General features: G+C 35.8%; 3 protein-coding genes across 6 annotated transcripts in view; 2 read left to right on the top strand and 1 right to left on the bottom strand.

Annotated features, from left to right (window-relative positions):
- Positions 1-184: 184 nt before the first annotated feature.
- Positions 185-1619, top strand: LOC118434018 (collagen alpha-1(I) chain-like). Of its 2 annotated transcripts, XM_035846658.1 has the most exons (3): positions 185-1093; positions 1181-1324; positions 1403-1475. In XM_035846658.1, the coding sequence occupies exons 1-3, from the start codon at positions 380-382 to the stop codon at positions 1424-1426; spliced, it is 882 nt and encodes a 293-aa protein (XP_035702551.1). In that variant the 5' UTR covers positions 185-379; the 3' UTR covers positions 1427-1475. The 2 variants fall into 2 exon arrangements, with proteins under 2 accessions (XP_035702551.1, XP_035702550.1); XM_035846657.1 differs by having other exon boundaries at positions 1181-1619.
- A 2567-nt stretch (positions 1620-4186) lies between these two features.
- On the top strand, positions 4187-9253 carry LOC110863664. The gene is made up of 20 exons (XM_022113023.2): positions 4187-4366; positions 4438-4654; positions 4739-4898; positions 4969-5479; positions 5626-5643; positions 5743-6050; positions 6165-6205; positions 6279-6412; positions 6506-6592; positions 6697-6909; positions 6974-7142; positions 7217-7359; positions 7452-7652; positions 7725-7871; positions 7948-8111; positions 8201-8251; positions 8350-8410; positions 8611-8671; positions 8794-8873; positions 8943-9253. The coding sequence occupies exons 1-20, from the start codon at positions 4327-4329 to the stop codon at positions 9089-9091; spliced, it is 2955 nt and encodes a 984-aa protein (XP_021968715.1). The 5' UTR covers positions 4187-4326; the 3' UTR covers positions 9092-9253.
- The window catches only part of LOC110863665 (semaphorin-2A), a 176517-nt gene continuing 169346 nt past the window's right edge, over positions 9243-16413 (bottom strand). For 2 of the 3 annotated variants that reach the window (XM_022113024.2, XM_022113026.2), the window contains 26 exons: positions 16272-16339; positions 16137-16154; positions 16034-16055; positions 15630-15653; positions 15369-15420; positions 15189-15279; positions 14603-14631; positions 14439-14537; positions 13519-13749; positions 13403-13423; positions 12949-13041; positions 12334-12456; positions 12078-12257; positions 11930-11990; positions 11788-11851; positions 11675-11710; positions 11479-11594; positions 11264-11314; positions 11135-11176; positions 10932-11057; positions 10820-10833; positions 10665-10728; positions 10537-10578; positions 10438-10472; positions 10221-10342; positions 9243-10150 (listed from right to left, as the gene is read on the bottom strand). In XM_022113024.2, coding sequence (XP_021968716.1) covers positions 10046-10150; positions 10221-10342; positions 10438-10472; positions 10537-10578; positions 10665-10728; positions 10820-10833; positions 10932-11057; positions 11135-11176; positions 11264-11314; positions 11479-11594; positions 11675-11710; positions 11788-11851; positions 11930-11990; positions 12078-12257; positions 12334-12456; positions 12949-13041; positions 13403-13423; positions 13519-13749; positions 14439-14537; positions 14603-14631; positions 15189-15279; positions 15369-15420; positions 15630-15653; positions 16034-16055; positions 16137-16154; positions 16272-16339 — 1929 coding nt within the window. In that variant the 3' untranslated portion in view covers positions 9243-10045. The remainder of the gene's footprint in view (positions 10151-10220; positions 10343-10437; positions 10473-10536; positions 10579-10664; positions 10729-10819; positions 10834-10931; positions 11058-11134; positions 11177-11263; positions 11315-11478; positions 11595-11674; positions 11711-11787; positions 11852-11929; positions 11991-12077; positions 12258-12333; positions 12457-12948; positions 13042-13402; positions 13424-13518; positions 13750-14438; positions 14538-14602; positions 14632-15188; positions 15280-15368; positions 15421-15629; positions 15654-16033; positions 16056-16136; positions 16155-16271; positions 16340-16413) is intronic. The other variant, XM_022113027.2, reaches the window with a different exon arrangement.

The raw sequence follows: 16413 nt of genomic DNA, 5'->3' as shown, positions 1-16413 counted from the left end.
GCATTTGTTTATTAAGATTAATTCCTATATATAATTTCATATGCATTCTTATATATAATTTCCACATCATGATTTAACCATGTTCATATTTTCACTGTACTGTCTGCGCGGAATTTACGGCAATTATAAATTTTTAGTCGCCAGTGCAAAACATGCATTATATGATTGAAGTTAATATCTACTATTGAGACCGAGAACGTTGAGAGTTGCACTATTCCTAAAAAATACATGGCACGAATTTATTGACTTTTGGTATCATAGGAACGTCAGCATTTAAAGTCTAGCAACATATAGCTTAGACTCAACATAAATTGTTCCTCGAGTGCTTCTAACGCTGTCAAATCGCAATCCATTATTACGAGAATAAGTCTTCCTTTTCATGAACAGAGGGGAAACAATAATGAAAATCATTTTTCTGCTAATGATTTTGCTAGTCTTGGACGTGACGGGTCAATATTATGGACCAAAACATGGACCCGGGCATAAAAAGGGTGGACGTGGACCGGGTGGTCCGATGAGTGGACCTGGCCCAAAGAGCGGACCTGGTCCAAAGGGAAAACCTGGACCTGGTGGACCTCCCTATAATTTTGGAAAGCCTGGACGTGGACCATTTAATAAAAAGTGGCATGGACCTGGGGACGGCCCTCGGGGTCCTTACCGAAAAGGACCTCCGCGAGGTGGCCCAATGTATGACCGAGATGGCCCAATGTACGATCAAGACTCAACGTACGACCACGAATCAATGTATGACCACGAATTCCCGTATGACCAAGAATCGCAGTATGATCAAAAACCACAAAAAGAAAAAGGGTCTGCAGCTAAAAAATCTGATTTGGAGTCGCCCGAGACAGAGAGACTAGTGGAACAGGTCCAACAACAACATTCAGTACAACAATTCGGAGAACATCAAGCTGTGGAACAAGCAAATTCACAACAAAAGTCTGAAGAGTATGCAGCCGACATGATTGTAGGAGGGTCCCATTCAATGCATTTGGATGACATGCAGTCGAGTTATAAATTTGACGAAAGACCAGTACAAGAACCTGTGTTTGCTCCTCTTCATCAACAACAACACAAACGACACCGATTGTCGGTTAGTTTCACTTGGAAAACTACTTATAATCTTAATTATGCATGTGCAACTTTGTCTTAAAATTTACAAATCTAATTATTATCATAGCACAAGGGTCAATCGATGGTAAATGGAGTGGACGCGTTAGCAGGAGAAATTGTGGACTCTGTGGTAGAGCGCTTAGAAGCTGACGAAATGCTGGCAGTTATGGCCGAAAAAAATGGCATCAATCCTGATTTCAAGTCATCTGCGGTGAATACACATTATTCCACTAAAACCTACATGTGCTTGGTGATAACAGTTGGTGATGTGTTATTATTATTACATTAGAAATTGGCCTTCCTCAAGATGTGATAGTGATAAAGTAACTTTAACCCGTCCAATAAATGTATTATGAAAATAAGTTTGCCAGACTAATCTTTGCGACACTGATTTTACATGGAGTCTTCTCTGCAAAACTTTCTGCTGGGGAAAGCATAATAATTCGCTATAATATAAATATTTAGTAAAAATGATGATCCACTATGCTTATAATCATTATAATTGAAGAAACAGCCATAATAAATGTATTTCTAAATATAATTTGTGCTAAATATTTTGCATTATTCTTACATATCTCACGTCGGTAACCACGTAAAGCAAATACAAACTTTTGTATGCATGAAGTCCAATTCATGAAACGATCCTATACTCAATAATAAAATAAATATACAAAAATATGTAAATGTCTAAATTTTCAATGGCTTTAAATTTAGCAGACAATAATACCCTAACAAATTTTTTTTGGGATAGGCTACACAAACATCATAATTCTTTGTTCTCAGTCATTGCCCTTGCTGCATTTGGGGGAACGGCGTTTTATTTAGTTCGAGGTCGACGTTCTAGATCAGAGTCATCAGAACAACTGATTAAGAATGGAGTTGATGAGCGAGTGGTCAACTCAAAAATCGAAGAAGCACTCCTGTCAGACTTGCCTCCTGAGGTATGCCTATACATTGAAGATAAGTGCATATGCATGCATTTAAGAAATATGGGAATTATCTGTAATAAAATTGTCGACCATACATTATAATTTAATGAATTGGTACGATTTCAGACCAGAAAGAAAATATGGGAATTTTTGGAATATGAAGATCTTTTAAAACTGAGGTTAGTGTCAGAATTTACCAAAGCTGACGTTGAAAACTGGGTTGGCGTAAAAATGCGAATAAACAACAAAGTCCAGGATCAATTCGAGTTTTCGCAAAGGGTCGGCTTACAAAGTTGTCTTATAACGGATCTGCCGTCAGACATTGATCTTGATTTCTTTATCAACCCGTCCCTTATGGTAATTTTTTATTCCTTTATTTTTTGAGGTTTCGTTGATTCCGACTCTCTTAATTATTAGTTGGAACTGGAGTTGATTGAGAAATCGCCCATTTTCTTGAACAGTTTTCAAAACATTTTGATGCCATGCGTGAATCTCAGAAAACTAGGCTTCCCCCAATATTATATTCGATGCATCAAGTGTTCACCATAAATGTGAATTATAATTTCAAAATTATTTCACCTTCAGAACTTCACTTCCTCTACTCGAACGAAATTGATGAGATTTCGGAAATTGTTCTACAAGCTTTGCAAAGTCAACAACATCTTCAAGAATTTAAATTCTTCAGACTGTCCACACAAAGCCCAACATTCAAATCAATGCAACAGCAAAAACGAGGCGAAATAGGACATTTCCAGTTCCAACACGCCTGGTTCTATTCCAAGTCGAAATTCCAGATGCATCCGCTTCACAAGTGGCTTCATGGAAATATGTACTGGAACAGCAGACTCGGTTGAAAATACTTCTCATTAATTTTGGATGCATACATTGGAGATTTATTCAAAAGTTTATAGTCAAAAACCCACATCTCGAGCAGATCGCGTTGGAAGGAATTTGTAATTTTAATTCTCAAAATGAAACTCGAGATGCATTTGATTGGCAAATGTTTGAAAACTGTCGTAACCTAAAGAGCTTCGAAATTGCCTGTCCACCATTTGTAAATTCTCGAGAGAATGATCAACCCATTCCAAGCATCAATTTCACAAATTTTCCTTGCTCCAACATCGAAGAATTTTATGTATATAAAGTAGAAATGTCTCCCGAAGACGTTCGAAGAGTTTACTCAGAAATGCACAAGTTAAGCAGTGGGTCGTTAAACCAAATTGGAGAACAAGGCACTGAAACGGCGACAGAAATGTTTTGGGTTCATGCTCATCATCAAGAAGCGGAAGGACACGATTGGATGGAAGGAGAACGTTGGTGGGACATTATGACGAATTCAATATTGGGGATATCATTGCTTAGCGTATTATTTGCAATATCACGGAGTCATCCAATTATGACCGAGGATGACGAATATTCATAATGAGAAAAGATACGTTGAGGCATATATGGGAAACTAAACAGACTAATTGGTTGAGAATATGTCAAAACATTTAACTATCTCATACATGCAAATAACTGTGAATAAACACATGAATCATGCTTTTCTTACATCATTTTCATTTCCGATCAACGACAGTTACGGAAATGTCGCTCTAAACGCAAGTATCAACGATCATACACATAGATAAGTAGATACATCATCATAATACTTCAAAATTGAAAAAAATGAGTAATGGTTACTGGGTGGATGGAGAAGATTAGATTATTATAATCGTCAATTTCAATTTGTGCCAACTCCTGGAACATTAAATATAAGTCACCAAAATACGTTATTTTTTGGCGAGTATTTAATAACATGCATAAGCCACAACTTATCGAAGTACTTATGTATGTGTATCCTTGAGCACTGTTAGGTATGACTCGTCGAGATAAGGACAATCGTTTTATGACAACATCTCCGGTTTGATATTCAACAAATTTGACCAATGAAACATTAAACTTGTGCATTTATATTGGTACACCTATTTAGTAATAAGAATGAATACTGTTTTGCATGCAAAAACACTTGCATGTGTAATCAAACTCCATGAGCAGTGCAAATAAAACTGATAAGGATGAATCTGAATTAGTACAGACCGAGGTGATAAACTGTACATACATATAGAGTAACTCATCAATGACACCATTACCTTGTTTGTTCACTCCCAATCCGGTACAGATAAGTCTTAGGACGACCGACATTTTAGGTTTGGGCGTTGGTTTCCATATTTTGCCGTCACCTTTGCAAGTTGTTCCTCTTTTTTACGCAGTTTTAAATTTTGCTTAAAATTTAACATAAACAATGAACAATAAAATATTAATCCTTTGTGGATTTTGCACAGGTAAGAATTTAAAATGTGCTCTAGCTAATTTCAACCAAAACCATAAATTTTTTCATGATAAATTTCGACAGTGTGGTGCGTTGGATTTCTGCCTTCGACAAGAGCTCAATATGGCGCAAGAAATACCGTTCCAGAAACTGTGCAATCGTGTTATAGAAATAGCACGGCGTACAACAGGTACACCAGGCAGCCAATGCATATTAATAACTTAATTGCAATTATTCGCAAAATTGAACGCAAGGAACCCCAACTGGATATGAGAAGAATTGCCAGAATTTTAGTTAATCGGTAATTTTCTACATTTTTTTTGTATGCACCGATGAAAATTAGACAAGTCAAACTTGCCTCCCATAATAATTATTTGGTAAATAGGTACATGTTTGACGGACTCGAATTTACTTCGAACGCAAGGCCGGAGCTTCAGTACAATCCAAACTCTCAGGAATCCATCAAAACTGCAATGATTAAAGGTTGGATCCCATTACAAGGAGAAGAAGTAATTCCGCAAGGCGTTTTGGATAACGATGAGCTGGTAATTCCCGTAACAAATGTTTCTAACAACCGTATTGAATATTAAAAATATGAAATATTAATACGTACAGTGTTCCTTACATTGGATGTTGTCGCATTCCATGAACGCAACTGTACGTGATGAGGAACTTGGCATCTATCCCTACAATTTCAACAGCCCCACCAACAATAACGGATACAATACCAACAACAACAATAATAATCAGGGGTACAACAACAATGCAAACAATCAGTACAGCGGTCAGCGAGGGCGCAGATCTGCTGACAATGATAATGAAACCAGCAGCGAACATGAGGACAAAGAAAACGAAGAAGACAAAGTCAGCCAAGAAGAAGATTCTGAACAGTCCAACCCCTCAGTAAAAGTGCAGCAAGAACCTAGTGTTAGCAATGAGCAGGACACTGATTTGCCACAGCAGGGTCAGGACGTTCAAGGAAAGTCTGCAGCAAATACTGAGGATGACAGCGACGATGATGCGGACGTTAAAAAGCTTTCAAGACAAGTGTCAGTGATTGATCCAACTAAAAGTAGAAGACCAATTGAAACCGGCGTGGTTTATACAAATTGGGGATCAATTTCAGGTAAGAAATTTTATTAAACCGTTTACATTTCGGTATTACATGCAGTCTATATGAACTATCGTAATAATCCGCACAAACCAATATTCATTTTTATGGTGATTATGAGGTTATTTGCTATATTTAATTTGTTTTCATATTTTCCACAGCTGGAAGACTTATCTCAGGTTCGCATTTTTTCATACGTGCATATCGTACAGCCATAACGGTTAAAGTTCATATTTAAGCATAATGATTGGTTCTCAACGGTCGATTTCTTTTGTTAGGAATCGCTGCTGCACTGGAACCGATGAACATTCCAGTAGGAAGTGGTTCACCGTATCCAAGCCCAGGGTTCGGAACCAACTCTGGAGGTGGTGGTTTTGGAAGTGGTGGGTCACCTTTCGGCTCTGGTACCAACAACAATAACAACCCATTCAATACCGGAAGTGGATCCAATCCGTACCCACCAAACAATCCGCAACAGCAGCAATTTGGACGAAAACGTCGTCAAGCTTATAATCCAATCACGTTTCAACCTCTGCAAAGCATTCATGCAGCCACCTTGGCAGGAGATATTGGACAATCTGCAATGGTGTGCATCAATATTATTAAAATCTAGAATCGCAGCATATTTAGTGTAACTTTTATAATCTGCTAGAGCAAGAATAATTTATTCTCTAAGATTATTTCCACTAAATTTTTATAGCGAAATGGAAAATGGCCAATCACTCAAGTCCCTTTGCCAAGGTTAGTATCAAGTATACTTTGGTCTACAGTGATGATATTCACTAAAAACTTTATTCTCACATTTTAATCCCAGAGGAATCTGGAACGACACGATTTGTCCAAGAGAGTACATATTGGAGCAGTACCCTTACAACGACAAAGAGATTTACATGGAGGACGCAGCGTTGACTTACGTGACAGAAGCTGAAGTTCGTGGGGGAATGGATGGTAATTATTTTTACACAATATGCACACTTAATTACTTATATGACGGTGATTGTACAAACCCTCGTAATTTCCTAAAAATCATTTGGTGAAAAGGTCTAATCCTTGGTTCAAATATTCAACGATGGAACAATGCTGGTTTCCGGTTGAGTGAGGTGTTGGATATGTACTACAGCGAAATAGGTATTATTTACATTAACTATTCATTTAATTGACAGTTAACAAAGGATCGTTGACAATCGTCATCATTTCTCATCACCCTCCTAATTTGTTTACGTATTAAATAGGAATTTCTGGAGAGCCACAGTTTAGATCTTGCAATAGAGGGTCTCTTTTCAGTGGATCTGTAGATCCTGGAGCGATTCAGGAACAATCAAAGTCTTTTGCCTACTTGTACAATAATTATACGCAAAGTATTCCTGCGCAGACGATCAACGATAATCCAAACGTGTTTTTAAGTCCAGTAAGCGACGTTTACAACAAAGTTTCTGGAGTGGTTGGTAAGTTTTTTAGCAAGGTATTCTTGAAACTTTTTGTGCATATAAATTATTTTCCCTTTTACAGCGTCAATCGGTGGTGGTGATCCTCAGTGCAAAAGACCACAAAGTACGTCTTCCAGCACTCTTGACACGGATGACAACTTAAAGTATACAGAAACAAAAAATAGGATTTATGCTGTTTTGGATCACACTGCCACGTTTGATGAAATCCTGGCACAGAAAAGATTCATTGGGTAAGCTTCAACAGAGTGCTCAATCTTGATTACTAAATTTTCTGGATTTTTGGTAATGAAAAATCCTTTGACAGCCAACTAGCTCATGAAATTAATGTGAGCCCAAGAGGGTCACGACTTGGGGTCGTCGACGGAAGTAGTGGTCAAATTCTCATCAGTCCCAATCTTACAGACGTCGGAGCCATTCTTGCTTGTAATGTTTTGGCCTTGCCAACCCGTAAGTAGACACATCAATTAGTTAATTATCAGTTAAAATAATATTTAGAATAAACTATTTTAATATCAACAACTTATTGAACGTTAACACAGAAATTAAAACCATGGACTTGATCAGAGTGTTTACCAATTTGAAAACTGAATTTCAAAAGTTACGAGACGAAGAAATTCGCATGAACTATGAGTCAGATCTTGGAATAGTTGTGTTAGTTATGGTGCAGGGGAAAAAGCTTGAGGAAGGACAAAAATCAGGAATACGTCAGCTTCTTAATGAAATTAATGGCAACTTTGGAGGTACAAAGCCAATTTCATTATCAGCTTTAAATTACTCATGAGAACTAAAACTAAATTTTTGTGATTTTCCAGATGTAAAAATACTGTTTACATCAAGTAAATATCAGCAAGGGGATTTTGATGGATTTGCTTTAGACCCAGCTCGAGATTTTATCAGGATACAGAGCACTCAAAATATTTCAGACTTTGCTGATGAGTTTGCTACCGAAATGAAAACCAGTAAGGATTAGTAATTACGCAAATATTAAGTTCTACTTGCACCACTAAACCAATGTCATTATTATTTGTACAACAGAGGTTTCTCATGGGCGTCTTTCCTACTTGAAATGTAACACCAATATGCATAACCAAGATGAAGAGCATAAAGTGGCACAAACATTTTTCGTCTCACCGGACACAATTCAATACTACAAAGTTTCGCCGGATTACTTTTACAGTGCCAAAAATCTTAGGATAAGAGTATGCATTTATTATCAGTTACCAAATTGTGGACATCAGGGATAAATACAAATTTATGATCTATTTCCTGTATTAATTTCCAAATCTAGTTTACAACAGACAATGGGAAGGTGAGAATTTGCCAAAACAGGGATGAACAGGTGAGTATTCTAATTTAATCTGTGGATGAACTAGTAAACGTATGTATGTATGCACGTCTCAATTGGATTGGATAATTAACTACAATATTTTTCTGTAGTTTCCAAACTCGAGAAATGTTGGAGGATGCAAAGAAACTTCCGGAACGTATGTGACACCAGGTACGTTAATGGTACTACTTAAAAAGAAGCGGAATGCAAGCTACATTAAATACGTAATGAGGTTATGATATTTATTTAGCGTTTAAATTCATGCCATCATTAAAAATCTTGCAAATCACATATTTTGTAGATTAGACTCACGTTAAGAAAATATTTATAATTAAAACTGAAACCATTAAAATGTGCATTCTCAAACTCAGGAAACTCTCAAGTAGATGTCGAATTTGATTTTTCAAAACCATGTGGAAAACACGGAAACCGGTGAGTTATAACTTTGACATGAACGGGGTCCTCAAAATGGGCAAAATTTCATGGATTAATCAAAAATTAAATTTTGTATATCACATTAACAACTGTTGAATTTATTACTGTTCTTTTTTCAGAAATGGCTGTAAACCAATTTACTTCTCGTTCACGCCCACACAATACCCTGTTGGTGGTCAGACTGGCCTGGACTGTTCAAGTAATAGACATAATTTCCTGGGGGTTACTGATCATGTATTAATCATGCCATTTTCATTCTACAATATAGTTGAGGGATGTCAGTTCCCAAATCAAGTGAAAGTCACCTTTACACATTGGGATATGAGATGCAATGGAGCCTACAGAAATCTGATTTCACTGCCGATGGCTTTGGCAACTTTGATAATTTCCTTTTTCTTTTCAAATAAGACCACGTAATTTTTTTGTATAACTGTGTTTCAGTTTTAGCCTATAATTTTAGCGCATATATTATTAAACTTTATATTTATATTTATATTGCATTTGTGTACACACATGAGAAAGTATTAGTTTTTAGCAAATAATACAAAATATGCAAAAAAAGTATTAATATTCTTTATAGTTCTGTGTATTATTGAACATTTATTTCACGCTTAAAGGGTTCGATTAATAGTATAAATTCAACAATAATCATCACATCCTACGTACATACCTATAATAATAATATTATTATTATTAAATACGACCCACGCACACGGTTACATTTGTACGATTGATACATATACACACTTTCATACGATAATAATAGTAATCTGCGGACTATGTATTTACTTAGCTATAGTACATCTATAATAATATAATTTACAAAAAAATACAAAATGAGTAGTTGCATTAAAAGTCAATTATTTGATAGCTAAAAAGTATACAGAATTTATCTTAAATCCTAAAATTATTAAAGTACAGTTTTGTCAAGTATAATACCAAATGCGGAATTTGTTGGCTAACTGGCTATATGTACATATGTATGTATGTACATAAGTAACCCCATCATGACATGTAGGATTAAAATGCATTGAGTCGTATGCGATTTCAACTCAGTTCTTCAAAGAGCGTGTCAAATATATTTATCCAATAATTAGAATCACTATTTTCGCAGCTTATTTTTAGTTAACGTGGCTTCGGGATGAAATTACAGGCAGATTGGGTAATGCGTCATTGAATTAAACGGAACACATACACGATGAAGATCGTCTATAAAATATCTACAAGGTTTGCATATGACAATATCGGATTGAAAAATAGGCACTCCAGCTTTACACTCATCTTAGAATTAAGTAGGATTAAATGATTTAAACGCCATATAGCTATTAAATATTATACTCGATTTGATAAGGACTAATCTTAAAATGCGGATCAGCCGTAGGGATGACTCGATTGGAAAATGTCATTTGTCAATTGCTGATGATTGTGCTGGCTGGCACTCAGGTCACCACTACTGCTAATTTTCTTCCCACATTGCTGATAAGTAAAAAGAAGGATTTCGATTAGGGCTCAATTTTTATACGCGTCACAACATGTGTATACTTACCTCTTGCCTCCTTTGCCACACTGCCATACTTTCCTTGTATTTTTGAAACTCGTGGCACCATTCTGCATAAACTTTCTGAAAGTCTGATGCTTTTTCTGGTGCAGAGCACTTTTGTATTTCAACTGTTAGGTTGTAAAGACAAACGACAATCAAAATATGACTATGATAATTAAGTGCCAAGAGTTTTACGAAAGGATATGAATGGACAATAACTTACTCGAAACGTTGAAAGCGCAAAGAAGTAACGAAGGCCTGTAAGTAAAATGAGAAAATAATTAAGCAGGTTCTGATGAAGTTTCTTATTTGCACAGTTTACCTTGTTTGCGTTAAAGAAATGTCTTTTTCTTCGAATCGGAGTCTGAAAGCACACGAATAAAATTTCATGTTTACTTGTTATATAAATCAAATCAATTCATTTTCGCTATCCAAAAAAATGTATCTTACTGCCATTGGCCCCCGTCAGTCTCGCTAACAGAGAGGATGACTAATCCTCTGTCTGAGGTAAGCACTACAATTAAAACATAATATTATTTGAATTTTTTTTAAAATAAATATAAATGTAAAAAATGAGTCTAATAAGTAACACAAAATTCCCTTACCATGCTTCTCAGAGCTGTTGACAAAAAAATATCCCAATTTTTATAATTAGTATTATTTTGACAATGATTAGATTAGAAGCGCCAACTAATCATAAATATATCCATAATTTACCTGTATTTAATAGCTTGGGGTTGATTATTTTGACTTGGTGTAGCGTAATGATACCACTTGTACGCTTGTGAAACTAAAGAAGAGGAACTATGTCCCGGAAGGGTAACTGAACATTGTAAATGTAAGCTGGAAAATGAAAATGGTTACAATTAGACTTGATTAATTGCATAAATCATGAAGAAAAAAGCATAATACATTCTTACCTCTGGCCCCAATTAGCCACCACTCGTTTCATTTGCGAGCACCTAGTTAGAACAAGTAAAATAATACATGTAAAACTAATTTCTGCAAATTTTAATAAAAAATATATAAATAATATTGAGAGATCCTACCTTCGACAATTGCTGCAAATTGCTCCATTTCCTCCGACGTTTTGCAAAAGTCTGGAAACAGACATGAAGCAGTTAGATTTATGAAAATTGCAAGCGAACGTAAGTTTGGGCTAATAAATGTGCGGCATTATTATAAATAAATAAATAAATGCCAAAGTGGGTCACCACGTCAGAGCAGTGGTGTTGGGTGAATGCTATAAACCTTTGAATAGTACCCCAGAGAGTAAGGTTTGCAAATTCCTTCTTTGGTATCCCACCCGCAATACGGATCTCGTACACATCGAACGCACGAGTCATATCGAGCTCTGCATGGATTCACTCCTATTTGTCTCTGGAATAAAAAATATACATAATTCGTACAATGCTGCCTTCTCATGCCAAATCGAATGGCAAAGAGTTCGCCACACTTACCACTCTGTAATCTGACCCCACATAGATGGACTTGTACTGCGGATACGAATAATTAGTAGACTATGTCCCCAATTCATAGTTTATTTTTATGTAAAGACGGCAATCAGACTTACAACAGAGGAAATGTCCATCGCACGCACTGGTTCGGGATATGTGCCTTCCAAAATGTCAATCAATCTATGGAGGTTGATTATAATCATAACAATTAAAATAATAATAACAATGGACTAAAACTAATTTATAATTTAAAATTACTCTGATCGACTTTCTCCTTCAGAATCACGCCATTGTACAACTTTGTAAATTTTCCCTTCATCTGAAAATACAGTGAAAATTGCATAGTTCTGTGGTAAATCAAAAATATCATCATTGATACGAAACGATTATCATTTAGTGTTCTTACGAGTTCCTGCGAAATATACTGTGTAATGGTCTCCAACTTGTCTGGAAAGAGGAATCGGAATCTTATCCACTACTAAATGGGTGAAAGTGAGATCCTGCATGTAAAACGCTGGTTTCCCATTTTCATGAGCCACAGCTTCGTCCATGAGAGGGTGGGATCGGATAAAGTTCAACACAGTGTCTATAACAAATACGACGATTAAGTGATGTTCATTTGCATTACGATCACCCAGCTTAAAAAAATTGTGAACCTATACCTGGAAGAGTCTGAGTATCATTCACACATTCACCCGGTCTTGGTTCTGGAACCTTTGAAGACAGCACAGGCAGCCAGGCGGAACTGGATGTGGCCTGTTCCTTAAACTTTCCCTTGAAAGCGTCTGTAATATGTTTTATTTCATATAATCAACAAGCAACTCCAACGCCGCTTTATATTGGTGTTAGTATGTATAAGCAATACACAAATATTCCTCCTCCCTTATTACTCCTCAGTCTTAATGTACTTTTATTCTTGAATGTCCAATGAGAATTTAAAATTTATCTCTTATTACCCCACAAATTGTATTAATAAGAAGAAATAGATAACTAGATAATTCATTATTCGTTTGTTACAAGAAACCAAAACCACGCCAAATAATTTTTTTTAAATTTTCATATGAAGTGAAACTATGCAGAACGATTCTACTCAATTTCATACACGTTGATAAGAATAAAAATACTTTGTAAGACTAGAAAAAATCCGCCAATATGATAGACGAGAAGCTTGAATCCAGACATTATAATAAATACATACGTATTATAACACCCTCTTGAATATTGTTTTCATGTTAGCGGCAATTATCTAACACACATGTACGAAAACGTTATTTTACCTTGAATTGCATCCAGGGTAAAGACGCACAAAGCGGATCCGTGGAATCCTGACCCTGTTGTGGTGAATACTGCGTAGAATCGAGTATCGTCCCCTGGTGATAATTGCATAGATAAGAAATAAATGTACAATGCGATAATTAATAAATCTCATAAAACTATTTAAAGTTTGTTTCCATTTTTAGCATGTATTTGTAGACACTCCTCAACCAATAATGTTTCTACAAATAACAGAAGCATCGATATGAGTGAGCGTCCTTTTAGGACGCGAAGCAACCGGAGCATCGATATGAGTGAGCGTCCTTCTTTCATGATACCCTAGCTTATTTGGTCACACTCTGTCACTTGCAGTTCACTGATACACAACGTACAAGCGTTTTACTTGCGTTTCACTTTCAACGTACAAGCATAATTCAAAGGATAAATAATTGCTTAAACAAGAAATTGGTTTCTAACCTGGCACTCGATATATTGCCTCTGGAAATTTGCAAAGCATTCATCCCATATAAATTTACTGTTACATAGACATGTCTGGGCATGATTTGTATATTACATATTTCACGAATACTTACGAATTTCGTTAAAATAGAATGGAATTTCGCCAGGGATGGAGCAATTCAGCCGAGCTTTCAGATACGTTGCCCAGTTTTGTACAAGAATGTTTTTTCCTCCCGTGTCCTTTTTACAAACTCGAGCAACTCGAGAGTAAATATTTTTTCCACAATTCATGTATTCCACGGCTGGTTCCCGAAAGAAGAAGTACACGTACTCCCCAATGTCGTAACTTCCAACAAAACTTGGCTCTGCAAACGAACAAGCACAATCATATATTTTTTCACTACTTATAATAATCTGTATGGGACAAAATTCTGTTCAACTAATTTTAGATATAGTTCTAGACCAAAGTCGAGAACCAAGTTTGTGGAGGTATATAAAAAAAGTTTGCTGTTTTCAAAACTATTTTCCGAATTTTATTTATTCGTGTTGTACGACAAATACTCGTTCATACACATACATTCACAAAGTGAAATGACTTATTCATCGTCTGAAGGATGTGAAGGTAAACATAAAATCAAACAAGCACAAATTTGAAGTACGAATGCGTATGAAAATAATATCTTCCTTACTCAGCTATATTCATATTCACATGAAAATACGCTAATGTAGTAGCAGAAGAATATTTCCTACGTTTTTATAAGGCCACGTAAAAGGGTACCTCGTAGCCGTTATGAATACAAGCCACTGCTGTCGATGTGATACATATACTTTTCTAAAAAATACTACAATGTTGTACATTCCGAGCAGTATTAACGACATGTAAAGCTGAGGCTGTTTACAGAAATTTTGAAATCTTTAAAACGAAGAACAATTTTCCTCATTTTCTTCGGTACATCTTTTGTCAGCTTGTTAAAAATACCCATTCAGGATCACTCAGAGAACAGTAAGCCACTTACAAAACAACTTGTTAGTAAAGAAACGTATGTATGCTTACTGTCGAGCCATTTGGAATCATATTTCAGTGTTCTTTTAAAGGGATGCTTTCGCTCCCCTGTTGTCAAGTTGTATAGATCTGTCCTAAAGATCACGGTGTCTGAAATAAATGGAAAAAATACGTCAGTATTATTTAAGATTAAATCCAGGAAAAAATTAACCAACCTGCTTTCGTGAATTCTGCATTCGTCCCACTGAAAACAATACAAAAAAGTCCGTATTTAGAGTATTTAGCGGTGAAAGAGTACTCCACCAAATCATGTAAGTCCAAGTGGAACGCGTATTTTTCTTAAAGTTTTCAGAGTATGCAATATGAATTCTACTTTAACCGAATTTCAGAAAGGTAACTTGAGACGTTTTACATTCAGTACAGGTAAAACAAAGCATGCTTGTTGACTGAGCACTGACACAACAACTCTTAGATAACATCAAAGTGCCCAAAATAAGTATAAACACGGCTTAGCATACACAGAGAAAGAAGTTTGTGCTTCCAAGGGTCGAATTGTATTAACTGAATAAAGTTTGTAATCTCCGTTCATCGTTGTTAAATCATAAATAATAAATTCGTCTCTGTCAAGCTACCAAATCTCTGGGTTATTCATGCTGGCACAAGAAGAGCGAAACCTGTCAAATTCTGGGTTTGCTTTGTAATTTGTAAGTTGTTTAATAAATATGTTAATAACCAATGTGTTCCACACTACGAAAGTACCAAAGTGTAAAGCAGACACACGTTTCCCAAACAAATCATTACCTGTAAAGTCCACTTAGATTGTCAGGATTTCCACTTTCCACCCAGACAGCAGTGGAGTTGTCACTCGGATCATAAGGGCATCGAGCTGTCCCTAAAAGTACAGGTAAAAACAATTATGACGCACTTGTCAACTTTTGCATCTCTAAAAGTAATACATACAAAAACTCTTTCCCAACTTACCTTCTCCAATTCCTGGCACGAACGTTTGTCGAGGCAGAGGGGTCAGGTTAGACTAAAATGGGGAAAAATTTATCTCATGTTCGGTCCTTCAAATCGGATTAACTTATTTAAATACTAGAGATTGCAGGACTATATTAAATCTACATACATATATAAATACGTACTTATCCTTAGTTAAACTACAATGACGAACTACATCTACATTTTTATAGACTATATATTTATTTATTGAGGATAGAAAGGGAAGGCACCAGTTCTTACATCAGTTTCCAGAAATGCCGAAAGCTATTCCAGTTTGATAGAAGCAAACAAAAACAACACGATTTTCGTTACCATTTTTTACCACCACCAGCAATATTCACATGAAAGTCAAAATCTTTACATACAAAAGCTTTTTAAGAATACAGGTAAGGACAATATCTCAAAAAATTGTCACACGGTACGAATCGATAATAATATAGGATCCATGCAAGTACTTAAAAGAATAAACGGAACAAACACAATTTGGCTTTAAGGCTGTCTGCTTTATGACGAAATGCTTGTATAAGAAGAGAAGAAAACAAAGAGTAAGAGACCAATAACAATATTTATGTACACACGCGTTACACACATATTTAGAAACAATATGCATTATATTCATGTATGTATATGTATGTAATACTCACGTTGATGACCCAGTCCTTTGGGCTGAAAAAAGTTAGATTTCACATTTATTAGAATTACATTTTAGGACAAATTGTAATAATCAATATAATAACAAACACTTACTTGTGTGCGTTGGTACCACTGCAAAAAGAAAAAAAAGAGTAAATCATTATTATACGCATTGTCAGTCGCTCATGGGGATGTCACAAGTTTGTAACTATTTTCATAGATTAAAGACCTAAAAAGTGGCAAACTTACCAGACGTAGAGGCGATCTCCATCACCCATAGCTTGGATCACACGGATATGATTCCGACAGTCAAAATCCTTTAAAAAATAAAACAAATATAGCGCATAAAACATTAAACGTTTAATCAAGGTTCAAGAGAGTTAGGCCTCAT

Source organism: Folsomia candida, unplaced genomic scaffold (assembly GCF_002217175.1).
Source record: "Folsomia candida strain VU population unplaced genomic scaffold, ASM221717v1 Fcan01_Sc001, whole genome shotgun sequence".
Classification (NCBI taxonomy): Eukaryota; Metazoa; Arthropoda; class Collembola; order Entomobryomorpha; family Isotomidae; genus Folsomia; species Folsomia candida.
The sequence above is the reverse complement of the archived record's forward strand: the minus strand, read 5'-3'. Positions and strand labels throughout refer to the sequence as shown.

Excerpts from the sequence above, each read along its gene's own strand:
- LOC118434018 (XM_035846657.1), top strand. The coding sequence starts at position 380 with ATGAACAGAGGGGAAACAATAATGAAAATCATTTTTCTGCTAATGATT. Across the intron at positions 1,094-1,180 it reads ACAAACGACACCGATTGTCG|CACAAGGGTCAATCGATGGT; the intron begins GTTAGTTTCACT and ends TTATTATCATAG.
- LOC110863664 (XM_022113023.2), top strand. The coding sequence starts at position 4,327 with ATGAACAATAAAATATTAATCCTTTGTGGATTTTGCACAG. Across the intron at positions 4,899-4,968 it reads TTTTGGATAACGATGAGCTG|TGTTCCTTACATTGGATGTT; the intron begins GTAATTCCCGTA and ends TAATACGTACAG. Across the intron at positions 8,252-8,349 it reads GCCAAAACAGGGATGAACAG|TTTCCAAACTCGAGAAATGT; the intron begins GTGAGTATTCTA and ends ATTTTTCTGTAG.